The following is a 25,783-nucleotide window of genomic DNA, read 5'->3' as shown; positions in this document are numbered from 1 at the left end:
CAGGGTCTCCCACAGGGGTGCAAGGGCCCAAGCACTGGGGCTGTCTTCCACTGCTTTCCCAAGTGCATTAGCAGGGAGCTGGATCAGAAGTGGAGCAGCAGGGATGTGAACTGGCACCCATATGGGATGCTCTGCTGCAGGCAATGGCTTTACCCACTATGCCACAGAACTGGCCCTGAGCTATCATAATTATGCAAACAAAAGACACATCTGGGCCAGTGCCGCGGCTCACTAGGCTAATCCTCCGCCTGTGGCACCGGCACCCCAGGTTCTAGTCCCGGTCGGGGCGCCGGATTCTTTCCCAGTTGCTCCTCTTCCAGGCCAGCTCTCTGCTGTGGCCCGGGAAGGCAGTGGAGGATGGCCCAAGTGCTTGGGCCCTGCACCCACATGGGAGACCAGGAGAGGCACCTGGCTCCTGGCTTCAGATCAGTGTGGTGCACCGGCTGCAGCGGCCACTGGGGGGTGAACCAATGGAAAAGGAAGACCTTTCTCTCTGTCTCTCTCTCTCACTGTCTAACTCTGCCTGTAAAAAAAAAAAAAAAAAAAAAGACACATCTGACCTTTGAACTACTTTTGAGTATATGGCATCGTTTGGGAAGTATGGGTCACTGGATGTCATAGCATGGTGCCTGTGAATCGATGGGGTGGAATATTGATACTGGAAACTGGCCTAGACTACTACTGGGTTAATGGACAAAATAGAATCGAAAGAGGTAGGGGTTGGTGCTGTGGTGTAGTGGGTAAAGCCGCCACCTGTGACACCCTCATTCCATGTGGCCACTGGTTTGAGACCCAGCTACTCCCTTCTGATCCAGCTCCCTGCTAATGCTTCTGGGAAAGCAGCAGAGGATGACCTAAGTGCTTGGGCCCCTGCACGTATCTGGGAGACCTAGAAGAAGCTCCTGGCTCTTACCTTTGGCCTGGCCCAGCCCCACTGTTGTAGTCATTTGGGAAGTGAACCAGGAGATAGATGATGTTTCTGTCTCTCCCTCTTTCTTAAAAATTTTAAAAAAAGAAGTGGGAGATGGTGCAAACTCAAGTTGAAGGGATTTGTGTTTTTTTCTATGAAAAGAATGCCTCTGGTTGTTGAGGAACTTGAGAGACTAGAAGTAGCCTCAGGCATCAGTGAAGAAGCCTAGAGCCCTCTCTGGAATTGGCATGTGTGTGATGCAGTAGGACTGTCTTTCACGTTGGATGTCCCCAGCACTTGGGCTGATCTAGGCAGAGGAGTATCCTTCTTCTGGCTGTGTCTGAGAGGCCCAGTTAAACCAGCCATTTGCAGATCCTATGGTAAGGATGTGGTGCCACCCCATATCCTTAAGGGCTGTAACATTCCATCATGGGGCCCTCTTTAGGGAGTTAATACTCTGGGTGTATTGTACAAATTCACACACACAGGAATTGAGATAATATGGAAAGTAAATTTTTTTTTTTTTTATTTGACAGGTAGAGTTATAGACAGTGAGAAAGAGAGACAGAGAGAGAGAAAGGTCTTCCTTCCATTGGTTCACCCCCCAAATGGCTGCTATGGCCGGTGCTGCACCGATCCGAAGCCAGGAGCCAGGTGCTTCCTCCTGGTCTCCCATGCAGGTGCAGGGCCCAAGCACTTGGGCCATCCTCCACTGCACTCCCAGGCCACGGCAGAGCGCTGGACTGGAAGAAGATCAACCAGGACTAGAACCCGGCGCCCATATGGGATGCCGGCGCCGCAGGTGGAGGATTAACCAAGTGAGCCACAGCGCCAGCCTGGAAAGTAAATTCTTTATGCAGTTGTGTAGGGCCCAACTCTTTGAGAAGGGCGGCAAGATTTGGGATCCAAAGAAATGGAGTGTACTGAGCCATGTCCCTGCTCCTGGTGAGGGTTTATGGAAAGGTTTTTCGCTTGATAAATACAGGTTGGTACTGTTAGGAAAATACGGTCCCTGGCCTAATGAGAACATTCTGGGTGTGTATGTGTAGGTACAAAGTGAAATAGCTTCAGCAAACACAGAAGATGATGATGACGATGATGAAGACGATGACGACGACGATGATGAAGAAACCTTGGAGGAGAGGGTGAGACCGCCTGTAAAATTTGGTTTCTTTGACATGTCAGTCTGGCAGGAAGGGACGATGCCCAAGTGAACTTTCTCTTGATGAAAAAAAAAAAGTTTCTCCTGGTTTGAATGTAGGATACTTGGTTAAAACACCACAAGGACTGTGGAGCAGTCTGGGAAGGATATCCAGGGCCAGCGAGGCCTGCAGGGGTGGGGGCTGGGCGGGTGGGGACGGAGGTGATGGGCACTCTGTGATTGCAGACTCCTGGGCTTTCTCAGAAGAGAGTGAGAGCCTCGCTGTCTGACCTGTCAAGCCTTGAAGATGTGGAAGGGATGAGTGTGCGCCAACTGAAGGAAATCCTGGCTCGGAATTTTGTCAACTATTCTGGCTGTTGTGAAAAATGGGAGCTGGTAGAGAAAGTAAACCGGTTATACAAAGAGAATGAAGAAAACCAAAAATCATGTAAGTTAATTTTGTTTTCTTTTTTTTCCCCTATAGTATCCTTCCTTAGGCTTTAACAAAGTGAACTCTGTCTCAGTTAAGTCAAACTTATTTTTATTAGAATGGGTTTTGAGGGGCAGGGCAAGAGTGAACACGGATCTGTTGGTCACTTCCCAAATGCCTGCAATAGCCAGGGCTGGGCCAGGCCGAACATGGGCGCTCAGTCCAGGTCTCATGTGGGTGGCAGGAACCCAGCTACTTAACGCCCACTGCTGCCTCCCGTGACCTGCATTAGCGGGAAGCTAGCCAGGAGCTGGAGCACAGCATTGAACTCAGGTGCTCTGATGGGGGCCCTGGGCATAGAGCAAGAGGGAGAGCAAGAGGGGAGGAGAGGTGGAGAGTGAGACAGGCATGGAGCTCTCATCTGCTGGGTTACTCCCCAAATGCCTGCATCAAGTTGGGAGCCTGAACTCCATTTGGGTCTCCTGCATGCGTGGCAGGGGCCCAAGCATTTGGGCCATCTTCTGCCTTCCAGGATGTGTTAGCAGAAAGCTGGATCAGAAGTGTAGTAGTTGAGACTCCAGCCAGCACTCTGATAAGGGATGTGAGCCCCAAGCAGAGGTTAACCCAGGGCACCACAAGGCCTGCTCTGGGACTAGAGCATCTTAACCTCGGGGCTATAAATGCCCTTTAGAATTTTTTTAAAAAAATATTTATTTGAAAGAGTTAAAGAGACAGGTCAAGCCAGAGAGAGAGAGAAAGGTCTTCCATCTGCTGGTTCACTGCCCAAACGTCCACAATGGCCAGAGCTGAGCTGATCCAAAGCCAGGAGCAGAAGCTTCCTCCAGAAGTGGTACAGCCAGGACTTGAACCAATGCCCAAATGGGATGCCGGCACTGCACACGGAGGCTTAACCTTCTATGCCACAGTGCCTGCCCCTTGTTTATTTTTTTAGTTATTTATTTGAAAGGCAGAGTTACAGAGAGAAGGAAAGAGATCTTCCATCCATTGGTTCACTCCTCAAATGACCACAACATCCAGGGCTAGGTCATGCCAAAGACAGGGATCTGGAACTCCATCTAGGTCTCCACCTGGGTGCAGGGATCCAAGCTCTTGGGTCATCTGCTGCCTTCCCAGCTGCATATTTAGGGAGCTGGGTCATTAAGTGGGGTGGCCAGGATTTGAACCAAAGACCATAGAGGATGTTGGCGTCGCAGGTGGAGGCTTAACCTGCTGCACCACAATGCTGGTTCCTGGCACATGTGTTTCTAAGATGATCTTGCATTGGTCTTTTTTTTTTTTTTTTTTAAGACTTATTTGTTTATTTATTTGAAAGTCAAAGTTACACAGAGGAGAGGCAGAGAGAGAGGTCCCCCATCTGCTGGTTCACTCCCCAGTTGGCATAGTGGCCGGAGCTGCACTGATCCAAAGCCAGGAGTCAGGAGCTGCTTCTGGGTCTCCCACGCAGGTGCAGGGGCCCAAGGACTTGGGACATCCTTCTACTGCTTTCCCAGGCCATTTTAGAGCTGGATCAGAAGTGGAGCAGCCGGGACTTGAATTGGCACCCATATGGGATGCCGGCACTGCAGGTGGTGGCTTTTACCCATTATGCCATAGTGCCAGCCCTCTGCCTTGGTCTTAATCTTCCAGTTTTTGGGGAAATGGTGTTCTAACAGTGAAGGGAGAAGTCATTTTAATTTGCAAATTAAATAACAGGCAATGTACAATGCATGACGATATAATTCCCACCCTGGAAGAGTGTATGGGTAGAGGAGGCCACGACATACATGGCTTCCAGTGTCTTTCCCTTGGTTCGGTCCCCACTTGGTATATTTTGTTTGAGCACAGCTGGCATCTTTCCCAGCTTGGCTGGCTTCAAACCACTGAGTGCCAGTATGAACCCCCACAGCCTTACAGGTAGTGCGACAGACTGGCTCCTTTGCTTTATGCTTACATTGAAAAGACTGGGAAGAACAGGGCCTGGCGCTGTGGTGCGGTGGGTTAGGCCTCCACTGTGACACCAGCAATCTATACTGGAATACTGGTTCGAGTCCTGGTTATTCTGCTTCTGATCCAGCCCATGTCTTGGGTCCCTGTTACCCATGTGGGAGACCCAGAAAGAAATCTTGACTTCTGGCTTTGGCCTGGTCCAGCTCCAACCTGTTGAAAACATTTGGGGGACTGAACCAATAGATGGAAAATTTCTGGCTCTCTCTGTTGTTTTGCCTTTCAATAATCCAATTTTTTTTAAATGTCAGCCCCTACCTCACGCCTAGGTCACATTGTAGACACTTGAGTCTCCTCACAAGGCAGGTGGTGAAGTTCATTTCTCTCAAATGCAAAGGCTGCTGGTCCTCCAAGCTTGCACCCTTTCCCACGTCACTCCTGGTTTCCGTAGAAGCCCACAGCCCTGTAGTCAGATTCCAGCCTGAGGTCGCTGTCACCTCGTCCTTTGACTTTCTTGCTGAGAACCTGAATCTGGCCACAGCGCACGTTCCGTTTGACTGAGACAGACTCCGGCTGTGCCAGGTGCCAGGAACGGAGTGAATGAGATGCTGCCAAGGCTTCGCTGCTGGCTGGGCAGTTATTCCAGACTGGACCGTGGAGGCGCCACAGACTGTGCCCCCTCCCCCAGCCCGCCCCGGCCACATCACGGGGGCGACTCGTGTCTGCATCCTAAGGCCACTCTGAAGTTTCTCTTTGCTAATTACAGAAATCCTCCTCTACTCTAAATCGCTCCTTAGCTGGCTGTGTTGGGGCACAGGCAGTCTTACGGTCCTTGTCCCTCCCTGGGGCAGTATTGGGCTTGCAGGGGTCACTCAGCAGCTGGCTGCTCAGCTTCGGCCTGGGGCCGGGGGGCAGGCAGACGTGCCCGCAGCCCCACTCTTGGTTGCCTTTCAGATGGCGAGCGGCTGCAGCTGCAGGACGAGGACGACGACAGCCTGTGCCGGATCTGCATGGACGCCGTCATCGACTGCGTGCTGCTGGAGTGCGGGCACATGGTCACCTGCACCAAGTGCGGCAAGCGCATGAGTGAGTGTCCCATCTGCCGGCAGTACGTGGTGCGGGCCGTGCACGTGTTCAAGTCCTGAGCCGAGGTTCTCCTCAGCAGCGCTGACGCCCCAGGCTCGATCCCAAACATTTCAGTGCGCAGAAGGGACTGGAGCCTTCCTGTTCAGAGTGAAGCTGGTTTTAAAAATTACTTTCACTATGGACTGGGAACAGAAAGGCGCACCCTAGGTTGTGGAAGCCTTGGTCCGTCCCGTGGACACGAGCTTCCCTGCTTGTCCCGCAAGCACTGACTGTGGAAGCGAGACTTGATGGCAGGGAGCGCAAGCTGCTCTCTTGGAGGACGTCCTGGTCTCTCCCTTCCTTCCTATTTTTAACTGAAACCACTTGGATGTCCGAACCTTCTGTTCTCTGGATGAGGTCACTGTCCACAAGTGGCTGGTATGGAACATGCCGAGCAGTGGCCTCGGAATGGTCACTTGATTAGTCATGTATTAAATGCTAATACCTGATGAATGTAGGTTTCCACATCGTTGCTGTTTCTGCATTATACATAACTGGGAACCACTGACATTCTGTAGTCGGCTGCCAGGCCTTAGACTAAACACGGCCGTTTTTGTCCAGGTACAGCTTTTATAGCAAGGGCTGTGTCTGGCTTCTTCCATTAGGAGTGTGTGTGCTAAGTTCTCTATTAATGTTCAAGCGTTTACACTGTTTTGTATGGTGAAGGTGTATTTTTAGTGCTACCTGCTAGCTAATTTCAACTTTAGGAATAAAATTAGATTAAAAAATGTTTTTGTTTACATTGTCTCAGTTCCTGATTCACTAGGGTAAACAGCGAGTTTCTGCACATGGTCTAGCCCCCTTCAGAGGAGGTGGGAGCCCCTTCAAAGAAGTCACAGCGAGCTTATCGGCAAGGGGGCACTGCAGAGTCGCTGTCGCCCGTGCTGTTGCCCAGCATGCCGGGAGGCAGCAGTCTGACCCAGATCCCTTGTTCACACACGGGGAACCTGGCGTCTGTGAGGTCAAGGGACTTGTCTAAGATCTGCGGAGAGGCAGCTACATCAGAGTTTGTTCTCACACTGGTGGCAGTTTAACCCTTCCAGCACTACACAGCATGCCAGTCTTGGGGCATTAGCTCTCATGGGTGGTTCTGAATTCTTTTAGGTCAGCTTGAATCAGGGTGTGCTTTCGGGTGAGTGGAGCCCAGCTGTGGATTTAGGCTGCTGCTAGCAGGCAGATAGGATTTTATGCAATGCCTAACTGCTCAGCTGAGACTCCAGCTCTGCCTTTTTTTTTTTTTTTTTTTTTTTTTTTTTAAGATTTATTTAGTGATTTGAAAGTCAGAGTTACACACAGAGGAGAGCCAGAGAGAGCGAGGAGGTCTTCCACTAGTTCACTCCCCAATTGCTGCAACAGCCGGAGCTGTGCTGATCCAAAGCCGGGTCTCCCACGTGGGTGCAGGGGCTCAAGGACTTGGGCCATCTTCTACTGCTTTCCCAGGCCATAGCAGAGAGCTGGATTGGAAGAGGAGCAACCGGGTCTCAAACTGATGCCCATATGGGATGCCGGTGCAGGTGGCTTCACCTGCTACACCACAGGGCTGGTCCCCAGCTGTACTTGTGACTGCAGTCACACACATCTGCCCTCAGGTGCTCAGGATCTACCCATGAAATAACAGACCCTAAAACAGCCAGGAACGCAGGGAGGCAGATGGCTGGCCCGTGTGAGGTCAGGGTTGGCTGGCTGTGAAGGAAGTCTTGCCCGTCTTTGCTGGTTCCCAGGGTCAGTGTGTGAGTTAAGACCTCCACAGCCATCACAGCCCCTTCTGGGGCGCTACAGGTGCCTGCCTGCCTGCCTGCAGCAGCCCAAGTAGATCGCTTGCTCCCCACACAGCTTCCTGGGCTGTGTCCTTGGTCTGCGCTTCTCATGAGACCGAGAACTCCAGAATTAACATTTCCCCTGCAGTTGCTAACTTGGTGGTAGGAAGTCTTTAAATTCAGGCCAGCAGGTTACAGTAGGCAAACTTAAATAGAAACCAAGTAGCTGCTGCTGGTTTGTCTAGAGTTAAACTAGGAAATAGTCTCACCTTGAAATACCTTAGCATCTCTTCTTGAGTTGCTGTATCAAGTGCTTCTTGGTAGCAATACAAACATTCTTAGTGAATTTTTTAGATTGTGTTTTGAAGTAGCCCTGTGTGGCTTAAGGACCAGCCAAAACAGTTCATCCGGTCTGGCACTTGAAATGACGTAACTCCCCTAACTGACGCCGTGATTCCCTCAGCAGTCACGCTGTAGTCGGCGTTACGAGGAGTCTAAGGATGATTTAAGTCCAGGGGGATGGGTATAGATGATATGCAGGTATCTACCACCTGTTGGTTCATTCCAGGGACCCAGGCCAGGTTTCCTATATGGGTGGCAGGGACTCGACTACTTGAGCCATGCTTCTCGAGGGTCACGTGAGCGGGAAGGTGGGATCAGGAGAAGGTGGGAGCCCAAACCTGGCAGCCCAGCTGCTGGGCCAGATGCCTGCCCGGTACCCTTGAATACAAGGGGCCTAAGCAAGGGACACAAGGGGGTGTCTTGGAACCAGTCCCCCAAGGATACTGAGGAATGGCTGACTTGCTTGAAGAACTTGTTTCCCCGTGGGGTCAGCGTTTGTAATGGGCCTGTGATGGCTGAGTGAATATTGTGAGTAGGTAATAGGTCATAAAGATGAAATTCTGAAAGTCCACGACGGAATCGCGCAAACTCCCCTGAGCGTATGACAGAGCATCATTTGACGCGACTGCAAACGTCAGAATCTCAGGTAGGAGCACAGCTCCTCTGCTTCTCTGGTTAAGCAGCTGTGACTGACCGGCGCCGCGAGCTCTCAGGCTCGTGGTCCTTCTCATGACGTACCGGTCCCTGTGGGCTCAGCAGCCGTTGGTGGCACTTGATGTAGTGGCCGCCTCTGCAGCGCCTTTTGGAAAGGTCTTTGTGGAGAATGGACTCGTCCTGGGGGACATGTCATCTTGTGGATTTTCATCTCGTGACCACTGCACAACCCTGGCCTCTTGCGAGCCTCGGGATGGGCCGTCTTTGCTGCTGAGTGCATCAGCCTCGGCCCCTTCTCAGTCTGTTCACCCGCAGACCCTGTGCCCAGCGCCCAGCAGACGTGAGTCTCAGCTCTGGGGCGTTCCACCAGGTAGCAGGCAGCCATCTTGTTCAAGCTTTCCCCTCGTGGGAGCACTGCAGGACAAGCAGCCTACCTCAGTGGTGCTGCGGTTTCAGATGGAGAGCTCTGATCCAAGGAAGCAGAGGCACAGGCATGTATTCTGCTATAAACATTTTTGCAAGGGCAGAAACAGGCTAAGGGGGACAAAGCCAGAACCTGATGTCCATGGAGCCCAGGTCTTTGTTGCTCTTTATGTGAGAAGAGTTCTTGCCTGTGCTCAGATTTACTAGAGCAGGTATTTCCATCTACGAACATGACATTGCGATTACTGAGAGAGGTAGAGAGAGCGAGCGAGAGCGGGTGCAGGGGCCCAAGGACTTGGACCATCCTGTACTGTTTTCCCAGGCCACAGCAGAGGGCTGGATTGGAAGTGGAGCAGCTGGGACTCAAACTGGTGGCCATATGGGATGCTGGCGCTGCGGGGCGGCTTTATCCACTATGCCACTGCGCTGGCCCCGACCCTCTTTTTGAAAGATTCTGTGATTAACATTTTTCCCTGGTTTCTGCCGGCCACTGGGGAAGCAGCAGCCTAACGAAGTGCCCCCTGCATGTCCCCACGGCCAGGGCCGCCCCTCCCCCTTCCCATCGTAACGTAAGTGGCTCTGGAAGTTGTTCGGGCAGGTGCGGTGGGAAGCCTGCCTGCACTTAGCAAGTCCGCCCCTTGCTCCTGCGCCGGGGCCTCTCTGGCCACACTGTTCTGTTGCTTTTATGAGAAATCCCATGCCACACTACCCACCCAGGGCTTTTCTATCACGTTTCTAGAACAAAAACCCTCACACTCGTTTTTGTACAATTGTTTATACAAATTCAACAAAGGTAAAACCGCGCCAGGGAAGGTCTGGGAAACACCACCTCACGACAATGGCACTTAGGAATGCAGAACTTCACAGCTAGGAGGAGCCGGGGCACAGACCTAAACAAGAACTCCGCTCCCCCTGCAGGGGGCGAGAACGGGGCGAAGGTGACATGGAGTGTTTGTTCTACTTCTTTAGTCGCTGCATAAATTAGAGCTCATGCTGGAGCAAAACCCTCCTGAGTGCACAGGCTGAAGGCTGAGTTTTTAAATTCTTGAGAAAAAGGTGAGCTTTTTACAGAGGAAAAACTTGGCAGAGTGTCTTACTTTGACTATAATTTACATTAATCCACAACATGCTTGGGTAACTTCCTAACGCACAAAGCAGGCTCTCTGTTCCAGTTAAACATGCTTTTAAGTGGAAGGTTTCAGCCCACTTTGCCGGATCTGGGGACATTTGCAGATGGATCGTTGTGTTGAGTATATATCAAGTTCTCTCCTACCTTGAGGAAATGGGGAAAACTGGTCATCTCAAACAATAAAAACACTGGTATGCATTCAGACCTTGCATAAATAACTTTTAAACAATTTGTACAAAAATAGTTCTGCATAATGTAAGATGTAACAAAATCAAAACAAACAAAATGTGTCTAGACGGCAGCAGATGGCGTGTGTGGTCCACTGTGCTGACACCAGGAACCTCAGAGGCGTCCTAAACACGGACCAACCAGAACTTCCCCGAAGTCCATCCTCGTCTGACGGGAATGTCTTTAAAGGCCACCTCAGAAATGGTCCGGAAAGCAGTGCAGCTCCGATTCTGAAAGCCCAGAGGAAAGCGTCCAGCTCACGCGTCCCCCAGACCCGAGCGGATCAACGGCTTCTCCCTTGGCAAGACTTGCAAAATGGAATCACCTGTGGTTCCAGGTTCCAAATGGAAATAAAAGCCCTCGTCTGTGTGAAGTCTTTCCCCGCCCGCACTGCATGTCCTCCCCCCGCCCGCCCATATTTACATACTTGTCCTTGGACTAGCTCAGTTTCTGTAGGAGTTTCTCTTCCACTTGCCCAAACTGGACACTGACCGACATCTCGGCTATGAACTGCTCGCAGCCCTCCTTGGTGACTTGCTTGCAGTACCTCAGGTCGATGTGGCAGATATTCCCGCAGCGTTTGAAGAAGGAGAGGCACTGGTCAGTGACCTTATTGCAGTCTGCGGGAGGAGGACACAGCGTGAGGGGAGAAGGCGCAGAGCCCGACGGCCCCCACCCCGGCCACTCGCGGCGGGGAAGCTCCGAGCTCTCTGGCATAGGCCCTCCCTCCTGTCCTGAGGGAAGCGGTATTTGCTTAGAAACTTTCTTCTAACGGGAAATGGCTTCATCCGCCAGTTAGAAAGGTCAATACGTGCCTGCCACGTGGAAAGCGGTGCGGGCCGCCTCTCTGGAGGCACACGGATGGGCCTGTGTTGGCTCACACACCCAGGGTCAACGGTAGTGAGCAGCCACTTCCCTCAGCTGAGGCGTCACTGATGCACTCACTAGGTCAGAACCAGAACACGCCTGGGGTCCCTCGGGCTCCCTCAGAGAGGCCCAGAGCCGGCGCACTGGCTGCCCCCGACCTGATGCCAGCGGGACTGGAAGGGGCTGGGTTAGAAGGGAGATGGGTTCTGTCCAGAGTAAAAAACGGAAATCAGAATCCTTCCGCGCCCTCACCTGCAGACACACCCTTAACTCTCTGTTCCTATTTCCTTTTGGAATTGACTCCACCACAGGCATCTGGCTTAAACGCCAGCTGGCATCCAACTGAGACTCACCCTCCGGCAAGACAAATGGTTCCTACCTGGCCGAATCAACTGGGTGGACGAGTGACTCCTCCCTTCACCTCAGTGGTATTAAGTTTGAGATCTCTGCTTATCATCACTAGTGCCAACACTTTATTTTTTCTATTAAATTGAGTGAGAATGAAAACAGTCAGGGCAAGCTGCGATAATGCATACAAGGCCTGTGCAATCTAATACCTATCGTCCAGCTCCCTGCAGGCCGGGGCGGCGGAGGGGAGCTGGAGCAGCAGGCGAGTTACCGACTGCCACCGTCACACAGCCACCCCTTTCTAGCACTTGCCAGATCTGGGCAGAATGAGCCAGGCCTAAAAGCGGGAATTCATGAACTCTGGAGAACAATGGTGTTGGGAAGGTGGTGTGCACAGCCCTTGCTACGGGAGGCCGGGCAGTCAGACTGAGGGCGGGAGAGCTGAGCAGGAGGCAGACAAAAGGAGGTGCCTCAAAGACAGCCCCCAGTTCTTCCAGGCCAACCTTCAATCTTTGCATGGACCCCTCAGATACTGCCCAAGATGGCTCAAGTCAAAGGTAACACTGGCCCACAGCTCTTGAGGAAAACCACTTTGTCCCAAAACTTGGCATTACCACAGTTGGGTGGCCACTGTCCTCGGCCTTAGGAAAAACAATGGTGGGTGCAGCCTTCAAGTAACTAAGCAAAAGGGGAACAGGCTCCTTCAGAAGCAGAGCCTTGGTGCCTCTCGCTGGAGGAACGAGTGTGTTTTCTGGGGCTGGTGCCGTGGCTCACTTGGTTAATCCTCCGCCTGTGGCACCGGCACCCCATATGGGCACCAGATTCTGTCCTGGTTGCCCCTCTTCCAGTCCAGCTCTGCTGTGGCCCGGGAGTGCGGTGGAGGATGGCCCAAGTGCATGGGCCCTGCACCTGCGTGGGAGACCAGGAGGAAGCACCTGGCTCCTGGCTTCGGATCAGCGCAGTGCCGGCTGCAGTGGCCATTTGGGGAGTGAGCCAATGGAAGACTTTTCTGTCTCTCTCACTGTCTGTAACTCTGTCGAATAAATTTTTTTTCTGTATTTTTGAAAATGTTCAAAGATAGGCCTTGATAAGTTAAAGAAGTTTTTCCCCCCCATCCTTTTTTTTTTTTTTTTTTGACAGGCAGAGTGGACAGTGAGAGAGAGAGACAGAGAGAAAGGTCTTCCTTTGCCGCTGGTTCACCCTCCAATGGCCGCCGCTGCAGCCGGCGCACCGCGCTGATCCTGGCAGGAGCCAGGAGCCAGGTGCTTTTCCTGGTCTCCCATGGGGTGCAGGGCCCAAGCACCTGGGCCATCCTCCACTGCACTCCCTGGCCATAGCAGAGAGCTGGCCTGGAAGAGGGGCAACCGGAACAGAATCCGGCGCCCCAACCGGGACTAGAACCCGGTGTGCCGGCGCCGCAAGGTGGAGGATTAGCCTATTGAGCCACGGCGCCGGCTTCCCCATCCTTTTTAACAGTGAAAAAGGATTAAGAATTAAAAGCCTCAAACAGTATAGGCCATAAAGATGAACTCCTAACAAAATGTAATTCTAGACAGATGAAAGCATTACATTTTCAGAGTGACACTTAGGGGCTGACATTGTTCACAGCTGGTAAGCCCACTGCCTGTGACGCCCGCATCCCATTTGGGCGCCCTTTGGGTCCCAGCTGCTCCACTTCCTCTGATCCAGCTCTCTGCTATTGGCCTGGGAAAGCAGCAGCAGACGGCCCAAGCATTTGGGCTCCTGTGCCCATGTGGGAGACCCATAGAAGCTCCTGACACCTGGGTTTGGCTGGCCCAGCCCTGGCCATTGTGACCATCTGAGGAGTGAACCAGTGGATGGAAGAGCTCCCTTTTTTTTTTTTTTAAAAAAAGATTTATTTATTTGAAAGGGTTACACAGAGAGAGAAGGAGAGGCAGAGAGAGAGAGAGAGGTGTCTTCCATTCGCTGGTTTACTCCCCAATCAACCACAACAGCCAGAGCTGCACCGATCTGAAGCCAGGTCTCCCATGTGGGTGCAGGGGCCCAAGGACTTGGGCCATCTTCTACTGCTTTCCCAGGCCACAGCAGAGAGCTGGATCGGAAGTGGAGCAGCCAGGACTCGAACCAGCGCCCATATGGGATGTCGGTACTTCAGGCCAGGGCTTTAACCCGCCACACCACAGCGCCGGCCCAGCGTTCGACTTTTTGTCTCCTTCCCTCTCTGCCTCTCAAAAACTAAACAACTAAAACAGAAGCAAACCCTCTTAGAAACTAAGTGGAATGGTGTTTGCCGGGGGTGTAAAAGTTCTACAGTGGATAATGGTAGGGTTGTGCGGCAGTGAGTGTACTTAACAACACAACTGTACACCTAAACATGGTTAGGCGGTCAGTCTGCTGTAACACAGTAAGCAGATTCAGTCTATAAAACACACCAGAGGTGCTGGCTGTGATGGGACCCCCAGGTACACTGGAGGTGGGCTACAGTGGGGCTAGAAACTGAAGGCCTGCTTCAAGACTGTGTTGTTTAAGGAACAGTAAGAGACCCAGATTTCCGCCCCTGCAGAAGGCTGGGGTTTGTCTTAGTCTCTGATGGAGAAAAGACAACGTCTGTACCAGACAGCAGCACCCCCTGAAAAACGGGGGCCTGGGGAAGAATTCCCCACTGCCTCTGGATGCCCCCAGTCCAGAGCTCTGTCAGGACCACATCAACATTTTGGAATTAAGGCAAGTATTTTTGGCACCCCTGGCCAGCTTATGAGGTAAACAAAAAGATCTGAGGTCCAGGTTTTTCCAAAGAAGCGACCTGATAGATGACCCTGCAGCGGCCACCCACAGCAGGCAAGCTCCTGTCCTGGTCCCTGAGCGCACGACCAAGCGCCAGCATTCAGAGTGAGGGGAGCCTCTCGGGTCTGCTGCAGTCACACCCCATAGTGGAGTTCTGACTCCAGCTTCCTGCTAAGTGCACCGTGGGAGGCAGGCAGCCGTGATGGTGCAGGTCACTAGGTTCCTGCCACCCACAGGGGACACTGGATGGAGCGGCCGCTCCTGGCTTTAGCCTCTTACATAAAAAAGGTCAAACCACGTGAAACTCAACATCTGACTGTTTCTGACCTGTATGAACAGTTCCACAGTGCTCAACCTAGACAGCAGCATAAATCAAACAAATGACTGCATGAGGAAAAGAAAAAAAAGATACCAGAAGACGAGTCCAGAGGAAAAATCAGAGGAAGAGGACACATGAAGAAAGGACCCAAGCCGTGTTCCAAGTGCAAGGGCTCACAGGAACACCCTTGCACAATGGCTGGCTGAAGCCAGCGGACAAGTGGACAGACGACTCCCATGCGCGTCCAGGGAGAGCACAGGTTCAGATACTTGACAGTCAGAGGGCTGTGGACTTTGGGAGGTGTGGGAGGTGGAACAGTGGCTCCCCTTCTTTTAAACACATCTCCCAGCCAGGGTTCTATCCTGCCTGGACCATCAGCTGAAAACGACTGTTCTGTAAAGACATCCTAGACACACGAGCTCTGAGGAGGTCCTCCAGCCCGTGCGTGAGTCAACATGAAAGGAGACCAAAGGAATTCCGGGACCGTGGTAGGAGGTGGCAGGGCCACAGCAGGCAGAGCTGGCCAGCCCAGGTGTCTGGCAGAGAGAAGAAAAGGAAGTCTGGGGCTCTCTGCGGACAGACTGGCTGAGGGACTGAGGAGAGCGTGTGGAGAAAAGGAACTCTGGTGTGTGGTTCACTGAAAAATGGACCAATCACTAACTCTAGGAAAGACAAAAACGGGCTGGCACTGTGGCACAGTGGGTAAAGCCGCTGCCTGCAATGCTGGCATCCCCTATCTTGTCTAGGCCGTTTCATTTCCAGTCCAGCTCCCTCTAATGCCTGGGAAGGTGGCAGGAAACTACCCATTTGGGAGACTTGGAGGAAGCTGGGTTCCTGGGTTCAGTCTGGCCCAGCTCTGGCTATTGCAGCCATTTGGGAAGTGAACAAGTGGGTGGAAGATCTCTGTCTTTCCTGTTGTCTCTAATTGTGCCTTTCAAATAAAAATAAATCTTTAAAAACAAAAACAAGGTGGGGCATTGTCACATAGCAGGTACGTGGCCGCCTGTGAGTGCTGATTCTGGTCCTGGCTGCTCCACTCCTGATCCGCACCCTGGCTAATGTGCCTAGGAAAGCAGCAGCAGATGACCCAAGTACCTGAGCCCCTGCCACCCCGTGAGACACTGGAATGCAGCTCCGGCTCTTGGTTTCAGCCTGCCCCAGCCCTGGTCATTGCAGCCATTTGGGGAGTAAACCAGCAGATGGAAGATCTCTGTGTGTGTCTTCCTCTAACTCTGCCTTTCAAATAGATAAATCTTTAAAAACTGTACAATAAAAGAAATTTCTTATACCAGTTGGCTCTACAATGACCAATACTTACATGGTCACAAGGTAAAACAGTAGTGACTTAAAAAAAAAATTGGGCCGGCGCCGCGGCTCACTAGGCTAATCCTCCGCCTAGCGGCGCCGGCACACCGGGTTCTAGTCCCGGTCGGGGTGCCGGATTCTGTCCCGGTTGCCCCTCTTCCAGGCCAGCCCTCTGCTGTGGCCAGGGAGTGCAGTGGAGGATGGCCCAGGTGCTTGGGCCCTGCACCCCATGGGAGACCAGGAAAAGCACCTGGCTCCTGGCTCCTGCCATCGGATCAGCGCGGTGCGCCGGCCGCAGCGCGGCGGCCATTGGAGGGTGAACCAACGGCAAAGGAAGACCTTTCTCTCTGTCTCTCTCTCTCACTGTCCACTCTGCCTGTCCAAAAAAAAAAAAAAAAAAAAAAAATTGGAAAGAGGGGGAGATGCAAAAAAGATGGCAAGTTTATACACAGTAAGTTGGTGGGAAAATACATATTTTGGAAAATTAGTCATGGGTTTTTGAAACTTTTTTGCACCAAACTTTTTTTGGTGAAAGATTTTATTGATTTGAAAGGGAGAGTTAGATGGGGCCGGCGCTGAGGCATAGCGGGTAAAGCTGCATCCTGCAGTGCCGGCATCCCATATGGGCGCCAGTTTGAGACCCGGCTGCTCCACTTCCAATCCAGCTCTCTGCTGAGGCCTGGGAGAGCCGTAGAAGATGGCCCAAGTGCTTGGGTCCCTGCACTCGCGTGGGAGACCTGGCAGAAGCTCCTGGCTTTGGATTGGCCATTGCAGCCAACTGGGGAGTGAACCAGCAGATGGAAGACTGGAAGACTGACAGACCTCCCTCCCTCCCTCCCTCCCTCTCTCTGCCTCTCCTTCTCTGTGTAACTCTTTCAAGTAAATAAATCTCTTTTTTTATTTTTAAAGGGATAGTTAGAGCGAGCGAGGAAGAGATCTTGCATCCGCTGTTCACTCCCCAACTGGAAACACAATGCTGGCTCCACAAATAAACTTTAATTCCATGTTTCCCATGAATTTTATGTCTGAATGGAAGAAATTAATAAGAGATAGCCACATAAATGGGGGCGAACACTGGAGGCACTCAAGAGTATCCGGGCGCTGCCTCAGGTGGAGATGGGAAAGGCAAGAAGTGGCCCAGGCGAGCACCGTTGCTGGGCCGACACTCGGTCGGCGGCACTGCAGTCTCAGCGGGCAAGCGTCCTGGAACGTGCCAACCGCCACTGTCTTACGGCACAGACTTAACCATCAACGCAAGCAGTCACGCCAATGGGAGGGAACTCTGTTTCTTGGCTTATATATTTTAATTCCCAGTTTCCCACCAACTTTTTCAAGTCCCTTCGTACTTCACAACTCAACAGAGAGCAGAGATCTCTAGGTACTAAGATGACAGGAGGCTTCCAATGCATTGTGGCGGAAAAACAAAAGGCAAAACACAGTTCTCTCCCGCCCGCCCCATACACACCCTGCACTGCAGGGGAGGGGATGTACGCTGAGAACTCTGCTACACACCCATGACAACCAGGGCCAAACGAGGAGTGACCTGAACTAAGCCATGCACTTGAGACACCTGCTGGGCCTTTCTCCCACGCGCAGCTCTGCCCCCAGTTTGAGCCCGCACTCAGCACTGAGCCGGGAGAATCCCTGCTGGCGACACTTTCCGAGCCAAGGAGCAGCCTCCTACGGACACACTGGTCTGACACCGTCCACACCTGCCATCCTCCATGGTGGGGCGTGGTCCAAGTGGTCCAGAGGATGGCTTGTCAGCCATGACCACGGACACACTGGGAGGCAAACAGCTTTGGCTGTTTGGACCCTGATAAGGTGCAACATCCTAACTGGACCACAGGACTTGGGCTATCTGAGGGTACGGGGTGGGGAGAGCTACCTTTGGTATCCAGGAAATCTGACCAAACTGCCCAAAGAGCGGGGAGAGGTGCTGTTGTCGCCCTGCTGTCCAGCCCAAGCCCCAGGTCCTGAGCTGACCCCTGTTCTGTCAGGAAGTGGCATCTGTTTCAGACAAGGTAACAGAGTTTTCTTTTTCTCTCCAACAACAGGTTCTCTGATGACAGGGTCACGAGGGAACACGTATGTGGCAACAGTGGAAAGAGAAATTAGCTCCTCTCTGGCGGTCATGCGCTGGTTGGCCACCACCTTTCAGGGTGCCCTCATGGCCGCCAGCCCTGTTTTTTGTAGCCGTTATTACCATTGTGATATTAGCTCATTGAAGGTACATCTTCTCAAGGCTGTGTGGCTTGTCCACTGCTATGTTCTAGCACCTAGCATTCTGGGTACTAGCAGGCACACACAAACAGTTCATGACAACTGTGAGGTTCCCAGCCCACCCCACAAGGTGCCGGGCAGATCTGTGGAGGCCCCACTTCACCTGACAAGTTGATCTCGGTTAAGGAGTCTCGGGTGGTGGTGCCGACAGCAGTGAGCAGGTTGATAGACTGGTCAGTGACGTGATTACAGTAACTGAGGTGCAGCTTGGAGAGCAGGGGCATGTGGCGGATGATAAGCCGCAAGGATGCGTCTGTAATGTCCAGGCCTGCCAGGCGCAGCTCCACGATGTTCCGGAGCTTGCTCCGATTGTCCATCTGACCTGGGGGGCAGGAAGCAGGAGGCAAACTGTCAAGGCTCCCAAATGCACTTGGATTTCACTGAGCCGTAAAGTGCTCACCCCCCAAGATCACAACTGCAGCGTTTGAAGATTCCACAGCACAGTCTGCATTTCTTCAAGTACAGGGTCCCTGCCAGCCCCTAGAGCCCCAGCTGGAGTTCCCAGCTCCTGGCTTCTGCCTGGCCTAAATCCGGCTGTGGTGAGCATTTGGGGAGTGAACCAGCAGAGGGAAGATACCTCCCTCTCTCCTCCTCTCACTCAGATAAAAATAAAAATAAAGATTTTTTTAAAAGGAACAAAAAAATCAATTTCTGGGTTCTCTTGAAAAAACCAGATCTGGAAACGGCCCACACCGCAGCCAGCAACATTCAGCCGACTGGCGCAGACGGTCCAGCCTCCCGCCCCCTCAGGCACCTAAGCCAGGAGGCACCACCCTGCCAGCCCCTGTCCAGCCACAGCAACCCACGCCTGCACAGGCTTGGAGACAAGAGTCAGCAGAGCAGCAGTCAGATGCTCGCTAAGACCCACAGAATGGAGTCTTGGCGTGGGCAAAGGAGCCTCCACGTCTGCGCCAAGACTACAGCTTGCGTTCGTCCCCAGCTCCCCAGCACAGAGCTGAGGCCAAGGAGCCACAAAGGCTGTGGAGTCTGTGGTTCAAACGCTCGCCAACAGGACCCCCCGTGTGGCCCAACAGGTGATTTACCTGGCCTGTTATCTGTGGGTGGGGACAGGAGATCCCGCATCTGGGCATCCTTTAGTCCTTCTACCCACTGGACATCCAGGGTCCGGAGCAGTGGACAACTGGAACTACAGAGGGCTGAGACCGCGACCCACGAGCAGCCTGACAGCACCAAGTCTCGGAGCCCTGGGGGTACAGACGGGGTGCAGGTTAGGTGACACGCTCCACCACCGCGACTGCACACTGGGGGCCCTGTCCCGGGGCTCACCAGGCAACCGGTTGATGAGCCAGCTTAGCTGCTTCTTGGAGATATTGGTCCAGCTGAGGTCGAGGGAGACGGGCTGTCGCCGGATGATGCCACTCAGCATCAGGGGCGTGATGGACTTGCAGTGGTTCAGGTCAATGCGGGTCCACAACCGCTTATCGCAGCACCTAGGGGCCAGGCCCAGCAGGGGACAGGTCAGAGGTAGCCCCTGCGCAGCGGGAACTTGCCTCCACCTACCAACCTCAGGGAAGCGCCTTAACTCCGCTCTCTGGATGCTTCTGTTTAGCCCCCGTCCCGCCACATGCGGGCATCTCTGCTCCCAGTAGGACATGCTGGCACCTACTCTCCATCAGGAATTAATTGTAGGCTCTCCGCTGCCCTCTGTGGGCCACACCTCTGTACAACGGTCATGGGGCAGGAGTCACGCCCATTCACACATGAGGGTAAGCAACTTGACCAGGGCCAGAAAGCGGCCAGTCTCCAGCTGTACTAAAGGCAGTACTGGCGCCTCTGCTCCTCACTCGGGCTAACGCCTTCAAGACAAGGACTCGAGGCTGGATGCGGCGGCACAGCAGCTTAAGCTGGCTGCTTAGGACGCATGCGTCCCACGGCAGAGTGCCCAGCTCTGCGTCTGGCTCCACTTCTGATTCTAGCTTCCTGCTAACATGGAGGCAGCAGATGATGGCCCAAGCGCCTTGGTTCCTGCCACCCACACAGGAGACCTGGATGGAGTTCCAGGCTTCTGGCTTCAGCCTGGCTCAGCCTTGGCTGTTGCAGACATTTGGGGAGTGAACCAGCAGACTGAAGATTTTCTGTCTCTCTCTTAAAAAAAGACAAGGACTCCACCAGTACTTACTTCACCTTCCAGGGAGCTAAATCAGGACAGCAAACAGGCACCAGCTCTCTAACAAGCCCGACTGACAGGACTGCCACAGCCACCTGAACTCCTTACAGGAGGATCAGGCAGAACTGGGGCTTAGAAGGAAAGACCACAGCGAGCAGCTCAAGTGGGGCACAGGGACCGCAGGGCACCCCGGCAGCCAGACTCAAGTGGGGCACAGGGACCGCAGGGCACCCCGGCAGCCAGACTCAAGTGGGGCACAGGGACCGCAGGGTGCCCCGGCAGCCCAACCCAAGTGGGGCACAGGGACCGCAGGGCACCCCAGTAGCCCAACCCAAGTGGGGCACAGGGACCGCAGGGCACCCCAGTAGCCCAACTCAAGTGGGACACAGGGACCGCAGGGTGCCCCGGCAGCCCAACCCAAGTGGGACACAGGGACCGCAGGGTGCCCCGGCAGCCCAACCCAAGTGGGGCACAGGGACCGCAGGGCACCCCAGTAGCCCAACCCAAGTGGGGCACAGGGACCGCAGGGCACCCCAGTAGCCCAACCCAAGTGGGGCACAGGGACCGCAGGGCACCCCGGCAGCCCGACTCAAGTGGGGCACAGGGACCACAGGGCACCCCAGCATCCCGACTCAAGTGGGGCACAGGGACCGCAGGGCGCCCTGGCAGCCCGAGCCTGGCTGGGAGCTCTGGTGTCGGCAGCCCCTTACCAGCGGTTCCAGGTCCTGCAGACCCGCATGCACACACATAAGTCTTGGTGGCTGAGGTAGCTGAAGACGGCCATCCACACCTCCCTGTGCATGACATGGGCCGCCCCATCATCCAGGGGCAGTGAGTCGGGCGGGGGGCTGATGGGGGGCGGCCGGATCACGTGGCGCTCCATCTGGATGCACTTGGGCGGGGACACTGAGGGTGGGGGCCGGGAGATGACGCGGGGCGGGCTGCGCAGGCCAGACCCCAGCGGGTGCCGCAGCTCCCGGGGGGCGCCATTGAGCCCTTTGCTGAAGCGGTGGGGGCGCTCGCAGAGACCCAGGGGCCGCTTGGGCTCCTCGTGCTCGCTCTCCGGCTCCGACTTGATGGGCTGGTGGTTCTCGTGGGCCAGGCTGCTCTCCGTCTTCTGGATCTCGTGGTTCAGCTCCTTGCTCAGCTCCTTGCTCAGCTCCTTGTTGGGGAGCCGCCGTTTCCGGCGCATCTTCACCTTCTTCTTCTCCTCTGGGCCCTCGGCCGCCTCCGTGCTGGGCCCGGCCGTGGGGGAGCTGGAGCGCGAGTGGTCACTCTCCCTGGTCTTAGGGGGCGCCTCGGGCAGATCGTCCTCTGGTTCCTGCTTGAAGCGCCGCAGGGGCTTGCTAGCCATCCGGTCCTCCGTGTTCTTCCAGGACCTCCGCTGTCAAGGGGAGGGGGGAGTGCAGGTCAGCCCGGGACCTCGGCCAGTGCCCACCCAAAGCCCCCAACTCTGCCAAGGGCTGTGGGCCAGGGCACTTCCTGCAGCTCTGACGGCCCAGGAGGGAGAGCGCACGGTACCTTTTTCCTGAAAAGCTTATCTTCTTTGCCAGGTTTTAGCTGTGAGAGGAAAGAAAGGAGGCAGAGCTTGCTCCCAGGGCCGTGGAACTTGGTCCCCTCCTTACCCAACACCCCTCACCTCCCCACCCCTCCCCACAAGACCAGAGCAGGGGAGGGAGGGAGGCGCCCCCACACCTCTGACTGCCAGACGGTGGGCCCTGCCTCTGCTTTCAGGGAAGAAGCTGGACGCAGCAGAGGACGGCTGTCGTCCCACTCAAGCCACCTCCTTTCCCACCTCCTCCCGCTCCCCGCATTCATGGCACTTGGGCTCTGGGAGCCCGGGCCAGAGCTTTGACAAGACTCTAGGCGCCACCTTGTGGCTGGTGACAGCAAGGCCAGTAGGCGTTAGCAGGGCCCCCAGGATCCTGGGAGGTTCCCTGGACTTCCCAGAGGCAGTCTCAGCTTTGTTCCCAACCAGGCAACACTCTGTCACAGAGCGCTGCCTGGGGCGGGCAGCGCGCCAGAATGCGCTGAAGACCTGGGCCCGAGCCACAGGGAGTCTGGCAACTGGCTGCGGGACCCGTGGGGCGGGACTCTCAAGGCCCCAGGCCTCGAGAGGGTGGGGCATGGGCGCACCTGCTGCTGGAAGTAAGTGAGACTGGATCTCCACCAAGGGCTGAGGCTGCTGCCGAGAGGGGGCCTCGGCGAGAGGTGAGAGGAGGAACCGGGCGACGTCTGAAGCGTCGAGGCCTAAGGGGTGTGGGAGGAGGAGTGACTCGCTGGTTTCCCCTTTCTTCTGGGCCAGGCTCTCAGGACTCAGGTGAGCTACTACCCAGGGCGGCAGGAGGCCAGGACCTGCTGCCCATGCCACACCTCCCCCCCGCCGCACCTGGGACCAGCCGGACCCAGCCCCCCGCCCAAGCCCCTCCGTACTCGCTTTCGCGCACTCAGCTCCTGGGGCTTCTCATACTTCCGCTTCCTCCTCAGGTGCACGTCGTCCGACTTCCGGCGCAGGATACCGTCTGGGGGCACCTTCTTGGGGTGCTCGTCCGACCTGCGCCGGGGCGCCTCCTCACATTCACTCCTCCGCTTGGCAGGCTCCTGCCCTTCCTTGTTGTCCCGGTTCATCTTCTGCTCCTTGAGCAGGGAGCCGGGCAGGTTGGATGCGTACTTAAAGCCAGGGCCACGCTTTTGCTTGTAGGCCAAAAAGGGAGAAGGAACAAACCAACTGTATATCTTGGAACTTGCCCTTCCTGCCGCACCCCGCCAGCCTGAGGAGGCCCAGGCCCACCCCACTCCCACTGACCGGGGGCCTGGAGGCCGGCACTCACTTTCCCGGTCTTGCCGGCGTGGTTACACTTCGGACACTCCCAGCAGTTGGGAAGCTCGTCGTTGACCACACCCTCTGACTCCTTAATCTGGGAAGGACACACAGGGACTCGGTCAGCAGGGGAGGGCCTGAGAGGTGGCCACACCTGGAGCACTCCACCCTCACCCCGGTGCCACCTCTGCCCTGAATGCCGCTGTCCAGAGCTGCTTGATGGGGACGGCTCCGGATTCAGGCCAGGTTCATATGTGGACCTTTCTGCTTCCGACTGGCTGAGTGATCCCCACGGGCTGGCACCCTTGTCCACTCTACAAGTCAGGGGCTCCCAGCTCAGGGTCCAGCACACAGGAGGACCCTGTACGTGGCTGCACAAGTCCTGGGAGCCAGCTGCGTGGCTCAGGGAGCGCCTGAGCTGGGTGTGTGTGTGTGTGGGGGGAGTAACCAATCACAATGGAAGGGCTGAAGGGGGTCCCAGCGGTGTGTCTGTGCGCATGGGTGACAGAGGAGTAAGGGTCAAAGCAGACACCCATGGTCACCACCAGGGGCAAGTGGTGGCCCGCAGAGCTAAAGCTTCACCCTGGGCAGGCCCAGGGGGTCTCTGTGAGACACCCGTGACCTGACCACATTCTCTTGGGACAGAAGGCATGTGCCAGCCCAGAGTTCCCTCTTCTTTTCAGAAGGGAACCAGCTGCCCGTGGCAGGCAGGCACAGCACACGGGTCACTGGGAGAAGGCAGCCCTGCTCTGGACATGAAGGCAGAGACGGCAACCACTGGCCCTCCCTGGCTAGGCCTTGTTGTCCCAAAAGACAGGAGCCAGGGCGCCGCCTCGAGTCTCTTCTAGGGCCCAGATGGGACCTGTAGCCCACGTCTTCCGCCTGCTGAGACACGGGGAGGCCTCCACAGTCTGAGCCGTCAGGGTGGTGAGGGGCAGCAGGGGGTGGTGGTGTTCAGTTCCTCCAAGAGGCAGGGGAGGCATGAGCTGCTCCCGACCTCTCCTCCCAGGGCTCAGCAACTGACAGGCTCAGGGGCTTCCAGGAATTTACCACACTGCCTGGGGGTCTGGCAGCCTCACCCCTCTGCTTTTACTGGAGGCCCTGCGGTGGGCTACTCGGCGGCACAAGCAGAGCCCCAGGGGCTGCTCACCTTAAGGCATCCAGGGTGGATGATCTCGTTGCAAATGGAGCACTCCATGAGCATGAGGTTGAACTTGCCTTCTTCCTCCTCCACCGTGTCCTCCTTCCCCGCCTCGCCACATACAAGGCACACAGCGGTATGGGGCAGCACTGGCTGAAGGGCGGGGAGAACAGGATCAGTCAGCAAGGAGCAAGAACTGGTCCCGGGGGCCAGGTCAAGGGCAACAAGCCTGGGCTGGCTGGGAGACACCAGGAAATGGGCCCAGGCACTCCACTCAGATTCTTACCAGGCCACCAGCTCCCAGTGCCAGGTACTACTGTCCTCAACACGAGGAACAGGACACTGAGCAAGACAAGTTAGACTCCAGGCCGTCCTGAACTAGAGAACCAGGAAAGGTAAGGCGAGGAGGGCCAGGGCCAGGGGGAAGGGGAGCTAATCTTAAATATGAGGTCAGGGAAGGCCTTATATTTGGAAAAGAACTGAAGGAAGTGAGGCGTCAGTCAGGCCCAGACCGACGTGGAGCCAAGGCTGTGCTTTACTGGTGGGCATCAAAGTGCAGTCCAAGGACTCCAAGGTCCCCGAGACTTTGCAAGGAAGGACAAAAGTGTCTTCAGGGTGGGCGCCATGGTATCGCAGGCAAAGCTGCCGCCTACAATGCTGGCATCCCATACGGGTGCTGGTTCTTGCCCCCAATATTCTACTTCTTTTTTTTTTTTTTTTTTAAATGATGGTTTTATTTATTTATTTTGACAGGCAAAGTGGACAGTGAGAGAGAGAGAGAGAGAAAGGTCTTCCTTTGCCGTTGGTTCACCCTCCAATGGCCGCCACAGCTGGCGCACTGCAGCCGGCACACCGCGCCTATCCGAAGGCAGGAGCCAGGTGCTTCTCCTGGTCTCCCATGGGGTGCAAGGCCCAAGCACCTGGGCCATCCTCCACTGCACTCCCTGGCCACAGCAGAGGGCTGGCCTGGAAGAGGGGCAACTGGGACAGAATCCGGCGCCCCAACCGGGACTAGAACCCAGTGTGCCGGTGCCGCAAGGCGGAGGATTAGCCTATTGAGCTGTGGCACCGGCCCCCAATATTCTACTTCTGATCCAACTCCCTGCTAATGGCCTGGGAAAAGCAGCATAAGATGGCCCAAGTGTTTGGGTCCCTGCCACCCATGTAGGAGACCTGGAACGAGCTCGTGGCTTCAGCCTGGCCCACTGCTGGCTGATGCAGCCATTTGAGAAATGAACCTACAGATAGAAGATCTTTCTGTCTCTCCCTCTAACGCTTTCAAAATAAATAAATAAATAAATAAATCTTTCAAAAAAGGCAAAACAAAACTGTCTTCAGAACAGGAACACAGCCACCATTTACACTGTGCTGGAGCTGTGAGATGACTGGTTCCTTGGCACCATCATGGCCCCATGCTGTCTCAGGAGTCGCTGGACTAGTGGTGGCCACAGAGGCATTAAAAATGAACTTTATGAAGAGCTCAACCTCCAGGCTCACGTGCTCTCCACACCGTGTGTGACAAGACAGGAAGCAGCACACGAGGCTTCTGCCTGCACACCCAGGATACAGCCGGGGAGGAAAAGCACTCAGGCTGCACGCTCCCCTGGCCGCCTTCTCCACAGACACCACTGCTTCTTGAAAGACTGAAAGAGTCTGGGCACTGACCCATGTTCTTGAAGACGAAAGAAGCTCACCTGTCTCGGAGAAGGCTGACTGGCAGCA

The 25,783-nt window shown here is 54.9% G+C and overlaps 2 protein-coding genes across 18 annotated transcripts in view; one reads left to right on the top strand and one right to left on the bottom strand.

The window, feature by feature from the left end:
- RNF34 (ring finger protein 34) overlaps positions 1 to 6,003 on the top strand; it is a 29,462-nt gene extending 23,459 nt beyond the window's left edge. For 2 of the 3 annotated variants that reach the window (XM_002719738.6, XM_070066164.2), the window contains 3 exons: positions 1,960 to 2,055; positions 2,298 to 2,499; positions 5,380 to 6,003. In XM_002719738.6, coding sequence (XP_002719784.1) covers positions 1,960 to 2,055; positions 2,298 to 2,499; positions 5,380 to 5,570 — 489 coding nt within the window. In that variant the 3' untranslated portion in view covers positions 5,571 to 6,003. The remainder of the gene's footprint in view (positions 1 to 1,959; positions 2,056 to 2,297; positions 2,500 to 5,379) is intronic. The other variant, XM_070066162.2, reaches the window with a different exon arrangement.
- Positions 6,004 to 9,485: 3,482 nt separating this feature from the next.
- The window catches only part of KDM2B (lysine demethylase 2B), a 158,146-nt gene continuing 141,848 nt past the window's right edge, over positions 9,486 to 25,783 (bottom strand). For 6 of the 15 annotated variants that reach the window (XM_089323083.1, XM_017349531.4, XM_017349533.4 and 3 more), the window contains 10 exons: positions 24,071 to 24,214; positions 22,931 to 23,017; positions 22,533 to 22,802; positions 22,236 to 22,349; positions 21,621 to 21,659; positions 20,810 to 21,483; positions 19,259 to 19,422; positions 19,015 to 19,176; positions 18,075 to 18,293; positions 9,486 to 10,703 (listed from right to left, as the gene is read on the bottom strand). In XM_089323083.1, the coding sequence (XP_089179209.1) occupies positions 10,522 to 10,703; positions 18,075 to 18,293; positions 19,015 to 19,176; positions 19,259 to 19,422; positions 20,810 to 21,483; positions 21,621 to 21,659; positions 22,236 to 22,349; positions 22,533 to 22,802; positions 22,931 to 23,017; positions 24,071 to 24,214 (2,055 nt within the window). In that variant the 3' untranslated portion in view covers positions 9,486 to 10,521. Of the gene's footprint in view, positions 10,704 to 11,329; positions 11,433 to 18,074; positions 18,294 to 19,014; positions 19,177 to 19,258; positions 19,423 to 20,809; positions 21,484 to 21,620; positions 21,660 to 22,235; positions 22,350 to 22,532; positions 22,803 to 22,930; positions 23,018 to 24,070; positions 24,215 to 25,783 lie in introns of all 15 variants that reach the window. The other 9 variants (XM_017349530.4, XM_017349532.4, XM_017349534.4 and 6 more) reach the window with 5 other exon arrangements.

The sequence above is a fragment of the Oryctolagus cuniculus genome, chromosome 21 (genome assembly GCF_051225735.1).
Source record: "Oryctolagus cuniculus isolate XC-2025 breed Fujian yellow rabbit chromosome 21, ASM5122573v1, whole genome shotgun sequence".
In the NCBI taxonomy this organism is placed as follows: Eukaryota; Metazoa; Chordata; class Mammalia; order Lagomorpha; family Leporidae; genus Oryctolagus; species Oryctolagus cuniculus.
Note: the sequence above shows the minus strand (reverse complement) of the source record. Positions and strands in the feature narration are given on the sequence as shown.